General features: G+C 45.2%; 2 protein-coding genes across 26 annotated transcripts in view; one reads left to right on the top strand and one right to left on the bottom strand.

Annotated features, from left to right (window-relative positions):
- Nucleotides 1-20765, top strand: part of NEMP2 (nuclear envelope integral membrane protein 2) — a 42392-nt gene extending 21627 nt beyond the window's left edge. For 5 of the 11 annotated variants that reach the window (XM_049106570.1, XM_049106569.1, XM_025441747.3 and 2 more), the window contains 7 exons: nt 3461-3692; nt 3814-3886; nt 5186-5279; nt 6104-6218; nt 7002-7227; nt 8873-9049; nt 9328-10400. In XM_049106570.1, the coding sequence (XP_048962527.1) occupies nt 3461-3692; nt 3814-3886; nt 5186-5279; nt 6104-6218; nt 7002-7227; nt 8873-9049; nt 9328-9451 (1041 nt within the window). In that variant the 3' untranslated portion in view covers nt 9452-10400. Of the gene's footprint in view, nt 1-3460; nt 3693-3813; nt 3887-5185; nt 5280-6103; nt 6219-7001; nt 7228-8872; nt 9050-9327; nt 10401-11516; nt 11627-13490; nt 16711-19096 lie in introns of those variants that run through there. The other 6 variants (XR_007408844.1, XR_007408842.1, XR_007408841.1 and 3 more) reach the window with 6 other exon arrangements.
- Nucleotides 10959-20906, bottom strand: part of MFSD6 (major facilitator superfamily domain containing 6) — a 72402-nt gene continuing 62454 nt past the window's right edge. For 12 of the 15 annotated variants that reach the window (XM_025441739.3, XM_025441740.3, XM_025441735.3 and 9 more), the window contains 2 exons: nt 20401-20681; nt 16255-18295 (listed from right to left, as the gene is read on the bottom strand). In XM_025441739.3, the coding sequence (XP_025297524.1) occupies nt 18092-18295; nt 20401-20681 (485 nt within the window). In that variant the 3' untranslated portion in view covers nt 16255-18091. Of the gene's footprint in view, nt 13744-16254; nt 18296-18456; nt 18482-18588; nt 18727-20400; nt 20682-20906 lie in introns of those variants that run through there. The other 3 variants (XR_004812503.2, XM_025441743.3, XM_025441742.3) reach the window with 3 other exon arrangements.

Here is a 20906-nt window from a genome sequence, read left to right as displayed (position 1 = left end):
ATACTCAGAGTTAGGTGTGTTTATTAGTGCTGGGATACCATTGTCACATGTGTACACACACAGACATGTATATACATACATATGTGTACAAATCTATTTGTGATTCTCTATCTGTTGAAAACCATGAGTTTTGATATCTTCCATACTATGGGTTCATTCTAATGTCTCTCCTTGACATATTTGTAACTTTCTTCTCTGATAGTGGGAACTTAATTTTCATTATTCTCAGTACATTGATTTATTTGCCTAATGCTTGAATAGTAATTTGTTATTTATTTGTCAATATTTGTTTAGTGTTTATCTCTAGTTTAAGAGTATATAGACTACATACTATGCTCCAAAATTACTTACAAATTACAAATTACTACCCACCCCCCTTTAATATAGTTGTATTTTTCATTTGAAATATATTTAGTTTTGTTTCCATTTCCATTTGAAATATTTTTTTTTTATTTGTTTTCAGGGTTTTCCCCTATCCTAATTGATTTTATTGTCATTTTTTTTTAGTGTGTATGGTATTAATATGGTTTAATGTACAGAAGTATTCTCAGAAAAGTGTCACTCCCTCTCTTTCCTCTACCTCTTCCTGCCCACCCCTTGTGAATAGTCTTACTAGCTTCTCTATGTCTTTCCTGTGTTTCTTTTTGCAAAAGTAAGCAGTGATGCATGTTTATAGACAGTAGAGGAAGTGAGTTTAGATGGAGGACCAATAGCTGAGCCTGGATCAGCCTTATATATAGGAAGGGAGAAAGGAGCCAGCAGAGGAGAGAGAGAAGGAACACAAAGTGAAGATGTCCAGGAAACTGTGGGAAGAAGGTGTTACAAGGAAAAGGGAGTGATCAGCAGTGCTAAATGCTGTTGATGGATCAAAAACGATGACTGAGAACGAATTGGTCATTTGATTTAGCAACATGTAGGCCACTGTTGACCTCGTCAGGGACAGCCTGTTGGGAATGAAACAATGATTGAAGTTTAAAGAGAGAATGGGAGAAAAGGAACTTAAGACTGCAGGTATGGCAACATTTTAAAAGAATTTGATTGTAGTGGGAAACAAGGGGATAGCTAGAAGGGAAAATGGAGTCAATAGAAGGCTTTTTTCCCCCCAATGGGAAAAATATCAACATGTTTGTATGCTGATAGTGTTGTAGGAAAGATGTTGAGGTTCAAAGCCAGTGACCAAGAAAGAATTCTTGAGATGTCTTTGGTGCAAAAGGTGGTTTTATTAAAGCACAAGGACAGGACCCGTGGGCAGAATGAGCTGCATGCACTGGGGTCGTGAGGAGTGGCCCATTCTATACTTTCAAGTTGGGAGGGGGTTAGGGACAGCGTAAGTCTCTAAGGAATTTTGGAAGCAAGGTTTCCAGGACCTTGAGGAGGCTACTATTGTTGGGGAAAGGTCATATATTACTGTCTAATAAAACCTTACTCATGAGACTCTTCAGATGTATATCGGTGGGTCATATGTGAGGGGCATGATTGCCAGCCAACATGTATCTTGGGGGTTTAAAGATAAAGGAAATTTCTGAAGGAATTTTTATATGTTAAAGTAGACTTACAGGGTCCTGGGGGTCGGGCTAAGATTGCCTTTGCCTTTAGCAAAGTGTTAACATTAAGGAAGCTGAGTTTCTAGAAGAATGTTACTCTGCTTCTTTCGAGGACTTCTCAATGGGCTATAGGTAGTAAGGAAATTAAATTTTTCTTTTGCCTTTTTTTCCCATATCAATAGGAATTGTCCAGTAGAGAGGGAAGAAGTAGTATTGGTAGGATGTCCTTGAGTAGATAAAGGTGATCTGATTCAGTGCCTTTAAAATCTCCTCTAAATCTCCTGTGTGGCAGAAAGTTCCTCCCCACAGGTAGGAAGCAGAGCACGTGCCTGCCGGTGCCCTCCAGTTGTTGAGTATGGGGACAGAAGCCTGTTGACATTGCCTTTTTCCATTTTCAGCCAAAAGTGCGGGTGGGGAGGAGGTGTTGGTATTGAGGAATAAAAAGCTGTTAAATCTTTGTAATACAGATTGGAGGGTAGATAGGAATGTATGGTCTGATCACCTGTAGCTTCAGGTCCCACTTCAGTTTCATGCTCATGGGTGTGAAGTCAGACTGCCATGCATTTATCTAGTACCATTTGGTGGTGCAAAGGCAAGAGTGGAATGGGCAGAGAGTTGGATTTTGCAGGTAGGTGTGACAAAGCAAGAGTGGTGTAAAGGAGTCAGGGGTACATGCAAGAGAATAATTTATAACTATCGATCATGGAATTTAGCTGGATAAGAAGGGGCTAAGGACATCAGACGGGTGAGGAGCAGGGAAAAATGCTTGACCCATGGTGGGGTCAAAGACTTCCTGGGGTCAAGGTACTATAAGGGGCATGCTGGAAAGGTAGGAGTTGGTGGTCAGCCAGCAGGATGCCTGAAACAACCTGTAGAGGGGCTGTAGTTTGGTAATGACAAGGTCCAGAGTGTGGCCCACTGGAGTGGTTAGCTGAGGTCAGGCAGAGAGTGTTAGGGGAGAAGCTCAAGATGCCGAGAATCAGAGAATTGGAAGGAGTTTGGTGTATTGTGCATATCGATCCCTTGAGAGGTATGACAGGAAATAGTAGTAGAGCAATGGTGAGCCAGGAGCTAAAGTCCATGAGAAGTGAGGGTAGGTATTGGGTTATAGCACCTGATGCCTGGTTTTCTGGCTTGCCTTACTCGTGGACAAAGAAGAGGAACAGAGAGGGACAGGCAAAGGCAGCAGCACAATTGTCATTTAGTGATCACTGGATTGTCACTGTCTGCTTAGTGCTTTTTTTTTTAATTTTTTTTTAAATTTATTTATGATAGTCACACAGAGATAGAGAGAGAGAGAGGCAGAGACATAGGCAGAGGGAGAAGCAGGCTCCATGCACCGGGAGCCCGACGTGGGACTCGATCCCGGGTCTCCAGGATCGTGCCCTGGGCCAAAGGCAGACGCTAAACCGCTGCGCCACCCAGGGATCCCTGCTTAGTGCTTTTTTGTGAGACCTGAGTGGTATCTGTGGTTGGATTCTTCTCTGGGGGGCACGAGGAGGGAAGCCTGAATCACGTATGCTTGGCTGATCTGGAGGAAGTGCTTTTCCTCAAACACAGTAGAAAATGATAGAAATATAAACCTCGTGATAAACCAAGGAGTTTGCCACCTATTACTTTCTGTCGTCCTTTTTCACATGTCCCTTGGCCACAGCAACTTGCTAGAAGGGAGTTGAATCACCTACAACTCAGGGGAAGAAACATCCACTTTCAAAAGTCTATGCTCCAGTATGTTCGAACTAAACAGAGATCTGTAGGTCCACGGCTGGGAACCCTGGGACTGTGGGACATCTACTCAGATGTCATTCTTTAGTCAGTTCTCTTGGGCTCTCTCTATTCACCTGCTCGTGACTTTAAGGAACTTCAGAGACGTTTTAACTTCTGTGTTTATAGATTTGTTTGCTCTTACTTTATAGGTGAAAATTACCAGTTCAGGCCTGTTCAATATTGTATACATCACAGAAAAATATAATTGTCAGTATCCAGAAACCATTCTATCTTTAATCAAGTGTATGATTCATAATTTTTGGACACCAAAGATGTCTAATGAAATAACCATAATCATCAATCCATATGGAGAGACCATGTGCTTCTCTGTGACGCCTGTCAGGAAGAGATTTATGTATACAATTAGTGTGAATCGAAATCGTAAGTCTGTTTTCATTATATTTGATTTAGCTTTTCTGGAGTGACATTTCAGTAGATCGACTTGTTTCACTAACTACACTGACACAAAATCTTTGTTTGTTGTGTGTCTTTTTTACTCCAGTTGTAGATTTCCAACTCTGCTTTGTGTTTGTGGCAGGCATTTTCCTCTTCTTTTATGCAAAGACCTTGAGTCAGTAAGTATGCATTTTTTGCTTTCTTAATTTTGTGAATTAAAAAGGGGCTAGCACAGTTTTGACCCTATGCTAATAAATATTTCCACACTGGCTTATAGTTCTTGCTTTAGGTTGTACAGACAGTAGGTCTGAAGATGGTGCCAGAAAGGCCTTTAAAAACCCATAGCAGTACACGTGATATGTATGTGTATATTACAGAGTGCGTTTACATGCATTATTCTGTGTCAGGTGTTAATACACAATTTTTTTTATTTGATCCTCCTAACAATTACGTAAGTTCTGTATTATTGTTCTCATTTTATAGATGAGAAAACCAACATTCATCATGACATGACTAGCTCTTGCTAGGACTGAGATTTATACTCAGGTCTTCTGATGCCAGATGCTGCTCTCTCTCTTAGATTCAGGCTGCTTCCAGGATTTGTAGCTCTGGTACAGAAGGTTGATTTTTTTTTTTTTTTTTTAAGATTTTATTTATTTATTCATAGAGACACAGAGAGAGGGAGAGAGGCAGAGACACAGGCAGAGGGAGAAGCAGGCTCCATGCAGGGAACCCGATGTGGGACTTGATCCCGGGTCTCCAGGATCATACCCCGGGCTGTAGGCAGCTCTAAACCGCTGAGCCACCGGAGCTGCCCCAGAAGGTTGAATTTACCAAGTACCTGACTCTTGCATAAACGTGTTATCCTGATATTCTGTATATTACAACTTCTCTCATGAAAAGGCACTTTTTTCCAATAACATTTTCTTTCTTAAGCTTTTTATTCCTCATATTGTTTATCTTCCTTGTAGTATAATCATGTTTAATGTAAGGCATGACCTTTAGAAACCCAATGTTAGTTACGTAGCCTGAGGAATAAAGCTTGGACTCCCCAGGAACCAGACTGCAAGCCTGCACCATTCGGTTGGCAGATACCGACTTGGGGAAGGTCTTTAACTTCTCAGTGCCTTCGTTTTCTCCTCTGTGAAATTTAGACATGGATAGCCGTCTCACAGGGCCGTCGTGAATGCGTGCCCAGCTTGCAGACCAGTGCCTGCTACATGATAGGTGCTCAGTAATTTTTCTGGCATCAGATACTAAACATAGAAGGTAACGCCGACATTTTGAGTTAGTGGCCAGCTATTTACCATAAATTGCAAGTACAGACTTCATTTTATGAGTATAGCATGTAATTAAAGCTACCATCTGAGTTTTTCTCCTTGGTATTCTTTCTGGCTACTGTCATCAGGTTAAGCATGGTTTTAATGCTGAAAGTGCCGTGTAGCATTTAAATGGCTTTTATCTGCTTGTCTTGACAGAAGTCCTATTTTCTATTACTCTTCCGGGACCGTGCTAGGTGTTCTAATGACATTAGTCTTTGTCCTGCTGCTGGTGAAAAGGTTAATTCCCAAGGTAGGCATACTGTGTATAAATGAATGGAAGAGGGAAACCATGATCTCATAGATATGAAAAATTGATCCAAGTTAATTCACACTGATTATGGTTCCTGATTCAAACTGTATTTCTACATTGTATAAACTGACTTTAAAATGAATCTTTTTCTAGAGATTCCATTTTTATTTGTTACTGTATATATCCTCAAGTATTAAGTTTTGGTGATCCTTTTTTTGAGACCTTTTTACTTTTTGGGTAATACATTTTTCTTATGAGTGGCCAGGGACTGATCTATGCTGAGTAGAAATTTGTCTTGGTCTTAGCAGAGCTGAGGAATGTCATGATGCTGAACCGTCAAGGCCTTGAATAACTACATTGCTACATCTGGGGATTTCTTCATTATTATTTGTTCCCCAAAACACATTTAATGAAAGAATGCTCTGTACTGAGTCGGGAAGAAATATTAGTTCATGATGATCATGTTGCAGATACTTGGTTAAAGCTTACAACACTGGCATATTTTGAGATAAATTTATTTTCTTTAAAGAAGTGCTTCTCCCACTTTAGTGTACATATGAGTTACCAAGAATCCTGTTGAAATGCAGATCTGACTAGGAGTCTACCGTGGGACTCAAGAGTCTGCATCCCAGCAAGCTCCCAGCTGATACTGATGCTGCTGGTTCACGAACCATAACTTTAACAAGACTCTAGAGAGTATCTTGAATTGACTTCAATGCAATTTGATGTAGAAGTTTCCAATACAAAGCGTTTATTTGTTTGCTCCTATTTTTGTGAGAGTGAATGAACCAAAAACTGTGTCATTTATTTTCTTCCATACACAGTATAGCACCTTTTGGGCTCTAATGGTTGGTTGTTCGTTTGCTTCAGTTTATTTTGTGTACCGATTCACGGAGGATCTGAAGTGGCTATGGGATGAAAACAGAATATATATATTAGGTAGGTAATTTTTTTAAAAATCCCGTTATTGGGGATCCCTGGGTGGCGCAGCGGTTTGGCGCCTGCCTTTGGCCCAGGGCACGATCCTGGAGACCCAGGATCGAATCCCACATCGGGCTCCCGGTGCATGGAGCCTGCTTCTCCCTCTGCCTATGTCTCTGCCTCTCTCTCTCTCTCTGTGACTGTCATAAATAAATAAATAAATAAATAAATAAAATTAAAAAAAAATCCCGTTATTGCTAAAGCTGAAAAATATAGCACTTTTGGTGAAACACTTGGTGGATTACGTAAGTGATGTGTGTTTCACAGTGGATCCCAGCTGGAGACGCAGAACAGCTCAGCATCCCACCATTACTAACGCAGAAGGTGAGCACTGGATCAGGGGTGCAGCCTGGTCCCGCCACTCTTAAATTATATTTTCCTTTTTTAACTAGAAAGTGACAATAAAAAGTAGGGTCTGTAGCCAGCTGTGACATATGTTGAGGCTTATTCCTGACCAAAGCAACCATGATAGCATTTGCCCATCTAGGACTCTGCACTAAAAAACAAGTATATATCATTGTAATTTATTATTAAATATACCTAATTATTACAAAAGACAGCATAGTATCTTACATGGAAGGAATAAATAGCCCTGTATATGTTTTTCAACCTTACTTCTTTAGAAAAAGAAGACAGAAGTGAAGGCTTTCTGATAGGTTGTTAGCTTAAGTCAAGGCTCTGTCAGGATTTTTCATAAAGCTATTCAAGTTCAAATTTTCAAATTCTTCTGCTTTTCTACAGGCTATGTCCTAATTGTGGGATTTCTCAGCTTTGCTGTTTGTTACAAACACGGGCCCCTCGTTGACGAAAGGAATGTGAATCTTCTGACGTGGACGCTGCGGCTCCTGGCGCTGCTTCTGATCTACTGTGGTGTCACTGTGCCCCAGTGCGCCTATGCGGTTATGATCCTCATCCTGTCCTCCGGGAGCCTCTGCTACCCATTGAAAGCATTCAGTTATATGAGGTGGTGCGTATCTTTTTTTGCCTTGTAAATTTGACATTTTGAGCTCTGGTTTTATTTATTGTTTTGGGAAGCTTCTTGCACGTGTCCTATTTAGTCTCATAATTAACTAGCACGTTTCATCTGGAGGTCAGAGAGTACGGAGAACTTGAGCATTGAATCCCATCTCCGTTTCTAGTCTTTGTTTTTCAGAGGACTTCCCTCGATTACGAGGTAATCCTAGCTCCCCCGGAATTCACTAAAATCAGTGGTGGAGTCGGTTGCAGTCTGGGTCGCCTAAAATTTCTACTTTCATCCTACAGTTCCTTTCATTAGGGCCCAAGATTGCTTTAAAGACATTTGTTGTCCTTATGAGACAGAGCTGGAGAAGTGAAGGTATTATTTATGTTCAGGAGGTTTTCTTAGGTATTGAGATGAGGCAGCCTCTGTGGTCTCAGCTTTGCTGCGTTCTCCTTAGTCACGGAGTCTGATCACCTGTTTTTTGCGTCAGGTGCACAGAGAAGGAGACGCTCCTACCCTTGAGGTGTATTTGCTGACACATCAGCAAAAGTTCCTGTATCTCTGAAGCGTTAAGATCTGCCTGCGCAGGGGCTGTGGCACAGAGAGTTCAGGAACTTTCCTGAAGAAGAAATTACTAGGCTGGATCTCCGTGAATTGAAACCGCGAGGCGCATAAGCGTAGAAAGGCGTTTCCTGAGAGGGAGGAAGGCCAGGAGGCAGGCGAGGGAGGGGGCACTGGCCGGGGTGGGGGCCTTCACAGGCGGGGTCAGGGGGCCGGAGCCAGGGCGGCCGTCCGCCTTGTCCGCCTGCTGCCCGGAGCGTCCCGGTGCGGGTGCTGGGGGCCGCGCGCGCTTCATGCCCGGAGCCGGGTCCGTGTGGTGGGTTAGTCCGACCGAGAGCGCTGGACCATGTGCGACTCGCCAGCGGCGCTCTGGTTTCCCCGGGGTCACCCCGTGGGCCGCTCGCCGCGAGCAGCTCGTTGACCGTGCGGTGACCTGCGGCGACCTGAGGGACGCGCCCCGCCTCCCGTTGCTGCTCCTGTGAGGAAGTGAGGCGCAGAGGCTCCGCCAGGCCCGCGGCTGGCCGTGCACGTGCCCGCGTCCGCGTGTGGCGCCGGCCTTGAGGGAGGCACGGGAAGGGGGGAAGGGGGTCCGCCCGCCCGCCCGCCCGCCCGCCCGGGTGGCCCGCAGCTCCTCGCCGCTGCCGACCCCGCGGAGGATCCACGCTCGCGACTCGCCCGGGTGTGGGCGGCCTTGCCGAGGCCTCAGCCGCCGGGACGTCCGCGGGGGACCTCGTGTCCTCGGGTCGGCACCGTCCTCACGAGCCTCCCCTTGGGCTTTCCTGACTGGAGCAGTTTCGGGCCGACCCTCGGTCCGCAGCGGCGGCGGCGGCTCCTCCTCCTCCCGGGGCCTCGGCCCCCGCGGTCCCCGCGCCGGGCTCCCCTGCTGGCAGGTGCCCCAAGAGGGCGCCCCAGGGACCCCAGGGACCCGGAGCGGGGAGCTGGGCCCAGCGGGGAGCCGAGGCCGTGGAGACGCCGGCCCCGCGGCAGCCGAGTGTGGGGGCGGGGGAGGGGCTGCGGGGCCTGGGTCGGGCTGGCCGGACGCTCGCAACCCGCCGCGTGTCGTGTCGTGTCGTGTCGTGTCGCGTCGCAGGAGGCTCCGGACGTGGCCGAGGGCGGAGCGGCGGGCGGCCGGGCGCCTCAGCGAGGAGGAGTACGGGGAGCAGGCGGCCGCCGAGACGCGCCGCGCCCTGGAGGAGCTGCGCAGCGCCTGCCGCCAGCCCGGCTTCCCCGCCTGGCTGCTGGTGTCGCGGCTGCGGGCCCCGGGCAGGTGAGTGAGCGCCGGGGCGGGGCGGGGGGGACGTCCCAGGGGGTCCGCGGAGGCGACTGTGCCGCGCAGAGCCCTTCCACAGGCGTGGGGGCCTGGACACGGGCGCCCCCCGGAGCCCTGAGACGGCTACCGAGCCCCTCCCGCTCCTACATGTCGTGGAGAGGCTCTTCTCGGGTGACAGACTCCAGCGGGGTCGGAGGATAGACCGCGAGGGAACATGCTGCCTTCCAGACCTTTCTGTGACATTAACTGCATTTAAAACAAAAACTACTTCTTAGATTCGCAGAGTTTGTTCTGGGCGGAAGCCACTTGTCGCCGGAAGAAATCAGCCTCCACGAAGAACAATATGGCTTCGGGGGCACGTTCTTGGAGGAGCAGCTGTTTAACCCGACGACCGCGTGAAGCCGCCGCGAGCTTCCTTCTGGCCATGGGCGGGTCAGAGCAGGGATCCCCGACCCCGGGCAGGCCCGCCTGGGCAGCGCTGCGCAAACCCTGGACTGTGGGAACGAGTCCTCCGGGGAGGAAAACGGGACTGTAGGGACGCGAACTTTTCCTCCTGGTAAGTTCGGCTGCGCTGCACCGTAGGCGCCAGCAAGACTGACAGAGTCCCCGACGCCCCAGTGCCGACTGTCACCAGGACCAGGGAGGGCCCGCGGCCCGCAGGGAGCCCGCCAACGCCTGCCTCCTGCGCTCCAGAGGCCAAGTCCCCTCTCACCCCCAGGACCTGCGCCAGAAGACTGACTTGCTCTCCCTGTGCGTTTCCAGTTTACGGGCCGGAAGAGACGGGGTGCCCCGGCCGGTGTTCTCATAAGTATGACCCACAGGTGTCCCTAAGTGCCAGTCTGTGAAGGGACTGGGAGGCTGGCTGACATGGAGGCAGAGGTCGCCGCACCCCAGGGCTGCCCGGGCCTTCAGGGATGCCGCTGCTGCCCCACAGTGCATCTCCTCAGGAGAAACCGGTGCAGCGCTCTCTGACTGACTGACTGACTGACTGACCAGAGAACCTCTCTCAGATTTATGCTCCGTGGAACAGTTTGCGAAGTGCTAGTGACGGCGGAATTGAGGTTTGAGGAGATTATAAAATCTCGTCCAAAACTACGAAACCATTGAGAGGCCGCGCCGGGACTCCAGGCCTAGTGGTTCTGACAACTCAGGGTTAGAAAGAGACCTTCAAAGGTGAGCGGAGGGGCCATCTCCCTACCGCCTGGGTCTCACAGTATTAGTGACTATTTTTTATTTTTTAATGGACAAATAGCTATTTTGATACCTATGACAGAGAAGCATTTCCTTAGATTGTATTTTCAACCTTGAAAAAATTTTTATAGACTTATATAAAAATTAGAAATGAGAATTATTTTCTGTGGTTTTTTGATATGTTGAAATTGAAGACATTTAACTTTTTGTGACATTTTGAGTTGACTAGTCCATTTTAAAAATTTAGTTTATATATATTTTTAACAGTTTCCTACAAAACAGATCTGTGATCTTTCTTCAGAGGACAGATCTTTTTTTCTTGATTCTCCAGAGTGAAATGAAGCACTCTGAACTTTGACTCTGGGGAAAGGAGGCCAAAACCGAAGAGCTGAGAAAAGATGTGAACATGGCAAAACATTCCTAGGGTTAAGATCTGCTAAACTGAATCGCTTTAAGAATCAAATACAGGCTTTTTTTTTTTTCTTTTTTTTTTTCTTTCTGTGATGGGTTCTTAAAGGATAGAGGCCTAGAGAACGAAGACTCTTACTAGAAGAAGGACACATAGGAGGTGCTTTCCTGAGCCAAGTTCAGTAGCACGTTTCTAAATTGAGTAAGAGCATGGTTCCCATTTGGAACTTTCTAGGCTGATTTTCAAATGATATTTCTCTTTGAAACAGTTTATCAGTGTTCTTAAAAATTTTATTTATTTATTAATGGGGGGGGGAGAGAGAGAGAGAGAGAGAGAGAGAGAGGGGCAGAGACACAGGTGGAGGGAGAAGCAGGCTCCACGCAGGGAGCCCGACATGGGACTCGATCCCGGGACTCCAGGATCATGGCCTGGGCCACAGGCAGGTGCCAAACCGCTGAGCCACCCAGGGATCCCCAGTTTACAGGTTTCTCTTTTTGCCAGACACCTTTTAATATTAGGAGCTTTGCAATTTTTGTAAAATCTACTAAATTCAGTCTGTGCTTTCACACAAGCTGATTTCAAATATCAAGGAATCTTCCATTCAAATTTATGTTGATTATGATGTTAATGTTTTGTAAGTATAAACGGTTCCAACATCATTTTTGTTATAGTTTAATCTGATTTTTTAGAATTAAGTTTATTCCTGACATAAATGTATCAGATGTGTTGGTGCTTGTGCTCACTACGTTCACCTCCCAGAAGGCAGTTTTTGACAGAATGTGTGTGTGAATAACGTGAACAGTCAGCTGGAGTTCCCAGGGCCCATCCCAGCCAGGCCTCCTCGGCCTTCACCTGTCATTCCAGGTTGAAGAGGTGCTGACTACAGAAGGAAGCAGCTCCTCGGGGGTCAAGCTAGGTGTGACCATCACAATGAAAAAAAGCTAAAGAAAGGAAAAGAACAAGAGTCTTTTAGGGTACTGTTGTTTATGTTTATTTTTAGAGGAAATCATGGATTTGTGAGTTTCTGTGGTGTGATGACTGTGAGAAGGTAAACAATTACAAGCATTACTTGTGATACATTTGGTGTGTTTCTGTCGTGTTCTTTTGATTTGGGCCTTATTACAGTGCTGGTCACAGTTCTAATCCCCATGGAACTGTCCGTAGATGGCTCCCATAGGAGATTTTTCTCTCCTTCCTCCCTTCCTTTCTCTCTTTTTCTTTCCCTTCCCCACCCTCCCCCCTTCTTTATTTAAAGGCCTTTAAACTGTTTAAGTGACCATTCAGTAAAATGGCTCTGCCTTTCACAGGTGGTTGAAAGTTGGCCTCGTGCTCATACCACCATAGGTGCGCAATTACGGAGCATAACTGAACCCTTTGCGTTATTGCTTATGCAAGGTGCCTCATAAAAGCTTATTGTTGTTAGCAAGTTGGGACTGTTTGACACCAAAATGTGTGGGTGAGATTTAGTGTAGGTAGTCGTGCTTAAACAATTGTATCATTCAAATGTTATTTTTTAAAGGTTTTTTAAAGGTTTTAAAACACATTTTATGTATCACAAAAAATGCTTTGTGAATTGGTTATACAATTTGTTAAGGGCTGAATTAGAGGGGAGTGTCCATCTGATGTTTAGGACAATATTTGAATTTAAGACCTTTTTTTTTAAATCTAGAAATTTTAAGAGATTTCAGATTTTAAGAGGCTTGGAATAGATGATGGATTATATCAATATATTTAACATGTGGGTGTATTAAGACCTCTGCAGTTCTGTCAAGAAAAGAAAAAGCATTATCCTGTATGTGATTATTTCCCAGTTAGCGAGGTAGAATTTGAGAGAAAGGAGAGAAAAAAATCAGTTTTTGTCCAGCTGTTATGCATAAATAACATAATAGATGTATGATTTTAAAGCCTGCAGTGAGACAGAGGTGTTTATAGGTGACCCCAAGAGTAAGCTGCCTTCTGAGAGTCACCCACTGGGTGATAATGACATTGAGGACTTAACCATGCGGGTGTGGATCTTGACCTTATTTGATTCAGAACCCTGATTTTTGTCCTTGCGCATAGGAAGACCTACCTCACATCAGCCAATTCATAGAGTCTATTTAGGGATTCACAGCTAAAAATAAAACCGGCAGAAGGATTAAAAACGCTTGAATTGATAAAACCAGCAGATTCTCTCCCAGAAGACCCCTTGAAGGGTTCAAATGGTGGTAAGAAGGTTGCTTGAGCAGAAAGAGAACAAAGGGAGTTTGTTGTGTAATTCCCATGCATAATGTCACCAGACCAAAATCTAATGCAACCCCCTCCGTGGGGCCACCGTTGCTAATATCATGAGAAATTCAATCTGTTGTTAAAGACCACCCTTCCTTTAGGCAGGCCCTGCCAGCTTTACCTTTCTGTGATTGTTGTTTTTGTAATTTTTCTGTCGTTGACTGGCATCTCCACCCCCTTCTACTGGGCATGTTCTTCATTCAGATATGTTGTTAAAATCTGCGGTCTTTTTCTGGCCGAGGAGTCTAATTACGTTCTTCGGGTCCCTATGCTTATTTTTGCTATGACCCCTGAATGTGATACCTTACTAGGTCACCAGAGAGTGTGGTTGAGTGTATATTTACTAGGATAGATCTTGGAAGACACATTCAGTGGGGTGGCTGCTCTTTGTCTCTTGTTTAAATAATTTGGAGGGATCTTTACTTTTTTATATTTGGTCCATTTTCCAACAAGGCAGTAATCAAAGCAGAAAGGGGAGGAGTACCAGCATTTATTGGCCATCTATCAAGTGCTATATAGACCCTTTCTATGCCTCTTCATTTGTACTTCTAATCACTCTAATCTCTTTAGTGTGGTTTCCATTTTTCAACTGAGGACAGACTCAGAAAAGTTGGTAAAGCGAATCAGAATGTGAGCCTGTGCGGGGCCCGTATGCTCTTGCTGTCGCCTGTAGCGCCGTCTTTAAAAAACAAAGTCAAGTAAGTGGCTCTGGTTAATCAGTTGAAGAGATAGATGACCGTGTCTGATGTTTGGTGCATGCCAGTTCTGGGGCAACAGACCAGTTCCCCCGCCTTCCATCAACCACAGACAGGACTTTTGTACCCTAAAAATGAATGAGAATTAAGTTGAGTAGCACTGGTCCACATGTTATTTTTTGAGACTTCCATTGCTCTCTTAGCGAACCAAAAGTTCCTGACCTTTTCAAAATACAAGTTTACAAAGAGAAGATCCTCGGCTGACTATCTGGCAAAGAGTAGGGGATGTAACTTGTTTAAATGATCATAAAATTCTTGCTTACATTTTTTTTTTGACACCCTTTAGAAGAAAAATATTGAAACTGTGGAACAAATGTCTTATAACCTCTCCTGTCTGGCTTTTACACACTATAGAATTACCTTTGTTACTTGTCATTTTTCCCAGCTCTTCAATTTATATTTTGCTTAATTTTGTCAGTTAACTTGTACCTACACACAACTTGATGATTATAGTGCATATGGGAGCTGAATGCTTGGTGGTGTAGGCAACCCTTTTAACATAGCACTGTAGTGTGGGAGATACAGACTTGGGGCTCCAGAGCCTGCACATCCCCCCCCGTCGCTGTGAGGTTCTGGGTGTCCATCTAATCCATCTAAAAATCTCCCTGGAGCCGCAGCGGGGCAGGCGGTCCTGCGTTAGCCGCCCGAAGCGGGGAGAGCTGAGTGAGAGGCAGGCGTCCCCGGATGGGCTCACCGTGTTTCTGGTTACTCTCAGGCACAGTTTGCCCTGGCATCGGGTCACTTCCTTTCTGATTTCCTTTTTCTCACCCCTTTATTCTGCCCCACCCGCTTGGTGGTTTGGAATTCCTGAGCCAGCCATTCCTAGAGCTATGCTGGGATGGCACAGGGGTGTTTGGGGCTTCAGAAATCGCTTTGTCTTGTCCCCATGCACAAGAGGATGGGAGACCTTCTGGAAGGGAAATCACCTTTACTTCCCTAGTCAGCTGTCACAGCATACCTCACCTTCACAGAATAAGAGGATTCTAGGATCCAGCCTCTCGCCCTGAGATGAGGAAACTGAGGCCCAGACGGCTCCCCAAAGTAATCTCTCTGTAACTACACTGTCCAGTCTGGTAGCCGTGAGCCTCATGTGGCTGTTTGAATACAGTGAGAGATCCGGCTTCTTCGGCTGCGCTCGTCAGGGTACAAGTGCTTACTGGCCCCCGTGGCCAGCGGCTACCACCCCAGACCATGCAGCTCTGCTGAAGCCGGAGCGATTGCTCCTGGTGGCATGGCTGTCTGCCAATCCTTGCCCTTGTGTGACACGGGCCTTCAGGGTCCCTGCCCACCTCCCAGGCGGTCTCCATAGGGTTGCCAGACCACACAGGGCCTCTCCGGAGTGCAAGGGGTCCGACCCTCCCGACTAACAAAGTTCCAGGAGTGGGGAGGTGCTGCAGTGCTAGGCATCTGGGAGTATCTAGAAATCCTGCTGGGACTAGAACCACACACGTGCATGTCAGGCACACGCGTAGGCCTGGCTGCTTAGAGCCTGTTCCAGCACAACAGAAGCATGCAGTGGCCTCCGCGTCCCGGGGAAGGTGCCGTTGGACCTGAGCCTTGGCATCAAGCAGGTTTGAAGTTGCATCATTTGTATCCTGGCTTTGTGCTCGTGGTCCCGTGAGGGGGTCTGCCAGCTGCAGACTCGTCCTAGGAGGGAAGCTACTCCCATATACGGGGTGGGGGAGGCGAGCTGTACTTACCACGCTGGGTTGTTAGGGGACAAGAGGTAACCTCTGTTCACAGCCACCACTCAGGAACTGCGGATGTGGCCGTCCTTTTCCAAGGACTGCTTAGAGGAGCGCTGCTTAAATAATGGTCCCAGGAGCACCAGCGCCCCCCCCCCCCCCGCCCCCGTCCTGGGTAAGTGCCCACCCGGAGCTGCCTAGCCGACCACTTTGTGCCCACGGCAAGAGTAGTGAGCCAGGAAGGCAGCATCCTCTTCCTGTGAGTTAGCCTGGGCTGTTCATGAGGTTTGTGAGCTAGTGGATCTACGTGTATTACGATCATGGTCTACTTAATAGTCTACTTAAGGCTTTGGGCCATAGTTTAAGAATTGGCAGCTAACCTCTTTGGATCCAGATAAGCTCAGCGCTCAGCTAATTCACCCTTTCTACAAGAGAAAGAGTGTGAAGGAAGACATCAGCCCAGGCTTTGTGACAACTCTGGGGAATCTTCCAGGGAGACTTCCAGGAAGTTGCAAGTGGGGTTATGAAATTCTCAAAATTTAATTTGCACCCACTTTAATATTTTCTAAGCAGTGCCTGGCTGGCTCAGTCAGTAGAGCACATGACTCTCGCTCTCAGGCCATGAGTTCAAGCCCCGTGTTGAGCATGAAGCCTACTTAAAAAGCAGATAAATAAATAGAAAATAAAACAATAAGATGCCGGTGGGTGCTTTAGCGACAGTATGAAGTCAAGAAGTCCACGAACCCATGAAGGTGTCTGTCCTAAAAGGCTACAAAGTCCTGCATTACTGAATCAGCTCTCAAAGTGAATGTTCCATGACAAAGGCCTGTTGAATTTGGCCTCCATCATTACAGAGTAAAGGGCTTTTGTTTGGTCACATCTTTATCATTTAAGAAACTTTTAAAAATGATATTTATTTTTATTTCAACATGTCAACTGCATTTCCAAAACAGCAGGCTTTTCAAAGGAATAAATCAGAACTGTAAACACAAGACACAGTATAAGTTTTTGACTTCCTAAAGTCAGTTTCACAAACCCACATACTGTACATTCATAGGTGAGGTTCAGCCTGTCGTCCATTTCTTTATTTCTCTAATTACATAAGCATAATAAATCATCTGATTTTAAAGGTCACTTAAAATGAGTCATGATAATTTACAGTACAGTACGTTTCAGTTCAAGTGCAAAAATAACTTTGTTTAACTCTATTCCTTTCCATTATTTTATTTTTAAGCTGTGTTTTGTGGCAAAGCTAGACATCCAAATATAGAATCTCTCCTCCCAGATGCAGTATCGGGCAGAAGGATGGTGTCGTGGAGAAGCCTTCAGTCCACAACTCATCCTAATAAGGTGAGTTGCTTGTTTTCCACTCTGCTCGCCTCCTTCCTCTCTCCTGTGCTCACTCACAGTTCCTACACACACCATCGTGGACCTTCACTCAGCAAAAGCAGCATTCCCTTTTCTACAGCCCCCCCCCCCTCCCCCGGCTTCCTCCTATTCTCAGCTTTTCATTTTCAGCAGCAGGCTTGACCCATGAGTCACCGAGCCACTGTCCTGGCTGTAGCTGTACTATTTACAGTAGCACACCCCTATCTGATCCCTGGTGTCTGACGGGATCTTCGTGGAAAAGAATATTCTGAGATTTGTTTCTTTAGTCATTGGAAAATATAGTTACTTCTTATTCTGGTCTTTTCCATTCCTGGCCTCCTATTCACCAACTTTTCCCCTCACCAAAAACAAAAATTTACCCATTGTGTAAATCTTAAAAATTGTATCCCTCTCCCAGGCACTTAAATCTTATACTGTTATTTGTAAATAGTACTGCTTAATTCAAGAAACCCTTAGGAATCCAGTGATTTTTAAAAAATTCCATCAGCTACTTAGAGCCCAAATCACTATAAAACTGTTAAATAGTGATAGAGGCTATTTACAGTATCACTATATTTAGTAAACTCTTGTCTGTCAAGCCATAGGATACTGAGTTGGTTGGTTGATTTGAATTATTCCCTCCTCTGGTCTTAAAGCCCATTTAAAACAAAAGGCATTTTAAAGCTCAGCTTAGTTTGCAGTAGTCAGTAACGGCTTTTGCTGCTCAGAGGATTGACTATTTTCATTACATACCATATACATATAAAAATATATTTGCTAGAGATATGCCAAGTTTCTGATGAAACTTTTTTTTTTTTTTTGTAACAAAAGCTTATAAGCTAGTAACTTTTATCTGGCTACTTTTCTTAAATATGTAATTTTTTTAAATAGTTCCCTTCAAGAGAAACAAAATTATAGCTCTATTTTATTTCTTCCCAGTTTGCATTAAGAACCAAATAATTAGAATAAATAATCAGAAGAGGGAAATTGCATCAGCATTCACCTTGAAACACTTTCTTTCCCTCCGCTTACTTAGTGTAACTGCTGCTCTCAACCCTACTGCATTGGCAAAGAAGTCCTATGGTCCCTAACCTAACCAATCGCAGAACTGGAAGTCCTCCCCAAACTCCCATTTCCCCTCTATGCTTCCCAGGGGGATTATGGAAGTTTACCTGTTTCTGCCAACATGTACTGTAGCTCCTGTGTGTGTATGTGTGTTTCCATGTTGATGAGTCCAGGTATTTAGAAGCGTGTATAGTGCTATGCTTCTCAAGGTGAGGCAGGTCTTAGGTTCAGGGAGCCTCTCCCTGTGTCCTGGCAGAGGGGCCCGGTTCCATGCAGGGTGTGAGATGAGTGGGAGCCCTCAGTGTCCCCCAGCGGCGGGCTGAGCCTGCTGGTCCTCCCGCTTCTCCACACGCTGGTCCACACTGGGGTGGGTGGGGCTGCTCTGCGTCTGAGGTGCTGCTGCTGGAGGGGATGGCTGGTTTCTAGATGGGTCAGACTGAGTCTCACGTGGGACAGGCCGGGCTCCACCAGCTAGAGAATCACCCCGATTCTCACTGGTCCCCTGGAAGGACAAAAAGAGAAGATGTTCTGTAGTTAGTGCTACTAGCAAAGAAACCCAACACGTTTTATATGCCTTCAAGTAAGATCTAAGAAACATGGGGAGATCACTCTGAAGTAACTTCAGGGAACAAATAATAGAGGAATAAAGATAGAATGTCTTACCTTTTATCTCCTTTCCTATGTGCAACTGCCAAAGCCGCATGAAAAACACAAACACTATAAGCAGACACATCTTGTGGGTAAAGGAACATCACTACCAAGATGCTGGTTACTACTCGGAAAACAATCTACATCAGCAAATATGTACTGAGCCTCCACCATCGTGACAGGTCACAGAGCAAGCAGCATGAAATGAAACTCGGGTCATTTCCTGAGACCACAGGATCCAAGAGCAGGAAGCAGCCTCAGGGACAAGGCCAGGAAAAGACTGTCCTGGAATTACAAGTCCTGATGAATATTTGGGATTTGAAGTACATACTAAAAGTTAAGACTGAACAGCTGCATAAAAAGGGGGAATGGAAATAAGCTCTTAGGGTCACCAACCATAAGTAGCTGTGAGTTACGCATACTCCAGCACACCACCCCCATCAAGTCTGTGAAATGCCACGTGGGCACATTCCATGATACATTCTTGATTGCTACAAATCAAGAAACATGTTTGTTTTTTTTTTTAGAATGAATTTTCCTCTTACATATATCACTTCAAAAAGCTGACCACCAAAGAAAAAGTTTTATTTCTGTGACTGATTCTAAAATGTAAAGAAATCTTAATATAATGACTTTTTTTTTCTTTTTTTTTTAGAGATTTTATTTATTCATGAGAGACAGAGAGGCAGAGACACAGGCGTAGGGAGAAGCAGGCTCCCTGCGGGGAGCCCGACGTGGGACTCGATCCCAGGACCCCGCGGTCCCAGGACCCTGGGGTCACGGCCTGGGCTGAAGGCAGAGGCTCAACCACCGAGCCACCTGGGCTGCCCAATGTAATGACTTCTTATTCGTAAGGATAACTAAGCCATACCAGCCAGTGTTTTAGTCCTGCCATGCCAGCCAAAGAAATGTAATGCGACATAAGCCTAATAGGAGGAGTACCCAAAGTAATGAAAACACTGCTATTCGAGCAGAAATCTCATCCTTTCTTCTGCTTCACCTCTCTTATATGCTCCTCCCACCCCAAGATGCTCCTTTTTGACTGAGCAGTGACATTCATGTGAGTTTATAATCTCGATAAATGAGTAAGATCATGCATGGGCCACGATGCGTTATGAGATTGGGTGAAGAATCAGATTTGGTTTAAATTATAGAAATATTAAAAAAAAAAAAAAGAAATATTACATGTTTACAAAGTCATGATAAATTTCATTAAGGTAGCTCAAATTTTCTAAAAAGGAAATTATCCAGTTACTCCTTATTTTTGTCTTTCTTATGTGTCCTTTGAAGTTACTCTAGATAAGACCTGATGTGTGTGACTCACTGAGTATAAGGATGTGATTAATATAAACAGGGAAGTAGACTCATTATTTTAACCCAACTATTCATAGAAGTCACACTTGATCATTTCCAAAGACCGTATATAGCTCTAGTTAACAATTACCCACACTATTTTATCGACTCAGGAGAGACCACATCTCTAGGGATAAAAAACAAAACCAAACACACTTTTTCTCATGTGAGGCCACCAGCAAAACAACCCATTTCCCATCAGACTCCTACTTTGGCTCAGCGTACTAATATATCAGATATTTACTGAAGTCTTATATCTATAATGTCCCCACCAGCTTTTTTGAATTACAGAGATTAATAAATAATGGTCTCCTGTGGCAAGAACCATATATCCTCACTGGAACTGGTATCTGTCAACACTGAAATTTTAAAGAAATATACAATTTCTTGGATTTATTTTCATTTTCAAGAAACAGGCTTCTCTAAGAAGCCCTCCTGAACTCCTTAAGGCAGAATTTTCCCTCTGCAGAACTGTGTAATACACCTCTATAATGCACTTGTCCCAGAATACTGAAATTGTCCGCCTGTCTCTTTTGCCCACTAGACCTTCCCTAAATCTTGCTGAGTGAATCACACAGCTGAGCCCACTTACGGGAGCGAATTTACCTGCAAAGGCTGTATCTCAGGAGCTCGGCTGTCTCTCATCAGCTGCATCATCTCTTTAATTTGGTAGAGTGCATAGACAAAGGTCACCCAGGGAGAGGAACTGACCCCCCAGGCTGGCTTGTTCACATCCTCCTGTTCTTCCTGGTGCTTGGTTTTCTTGGGTGGAAGTCTGGGCTCGATGCGTGGCAGGACATCCTCTGTCTGTTGCTGTACCAAGTCAATGGTTGCTATGGGAACAGGACTAGAGGGAACAGGAATCCTTTCTGCCAACATTGTCTTGTCTGGAGAGAAAATCACGTTTAAATCATTTTTCAGTTTTCTACATATTTGAACAAACAAAAATAAATAAGCAGACAATCCTGTAAGACCATTCTATGTACTTGGCAACATCAGTAACTTGCTGTGTATTGAGGGCTGCTTGGTGCAAGGACTGAACGATCGATGTGATGTTGATCTTCCAGGACCTCTTTATGTCTATACATAAACTTACATTTATTTACAAAATG

Source organism: Canis lupus, chromosome 37 (genome assembly GCF_003254725.2).
Source record: "Canis lupus dingo isolate Sandy chromosome 37, ASM325472v2, whole genome shotgun sequence".
NCBI classification, from domain to species: domain Eukaryota; kingdom Metazoa; phylum Chordata; class Mammalia; order Carnivora; family Canidae; genus Canis; species Canis lupus.
Note: the sequence above shows the minus strand (reverse complement) of the source record. Positions and strands in the feature narration are given on the sequence as shown.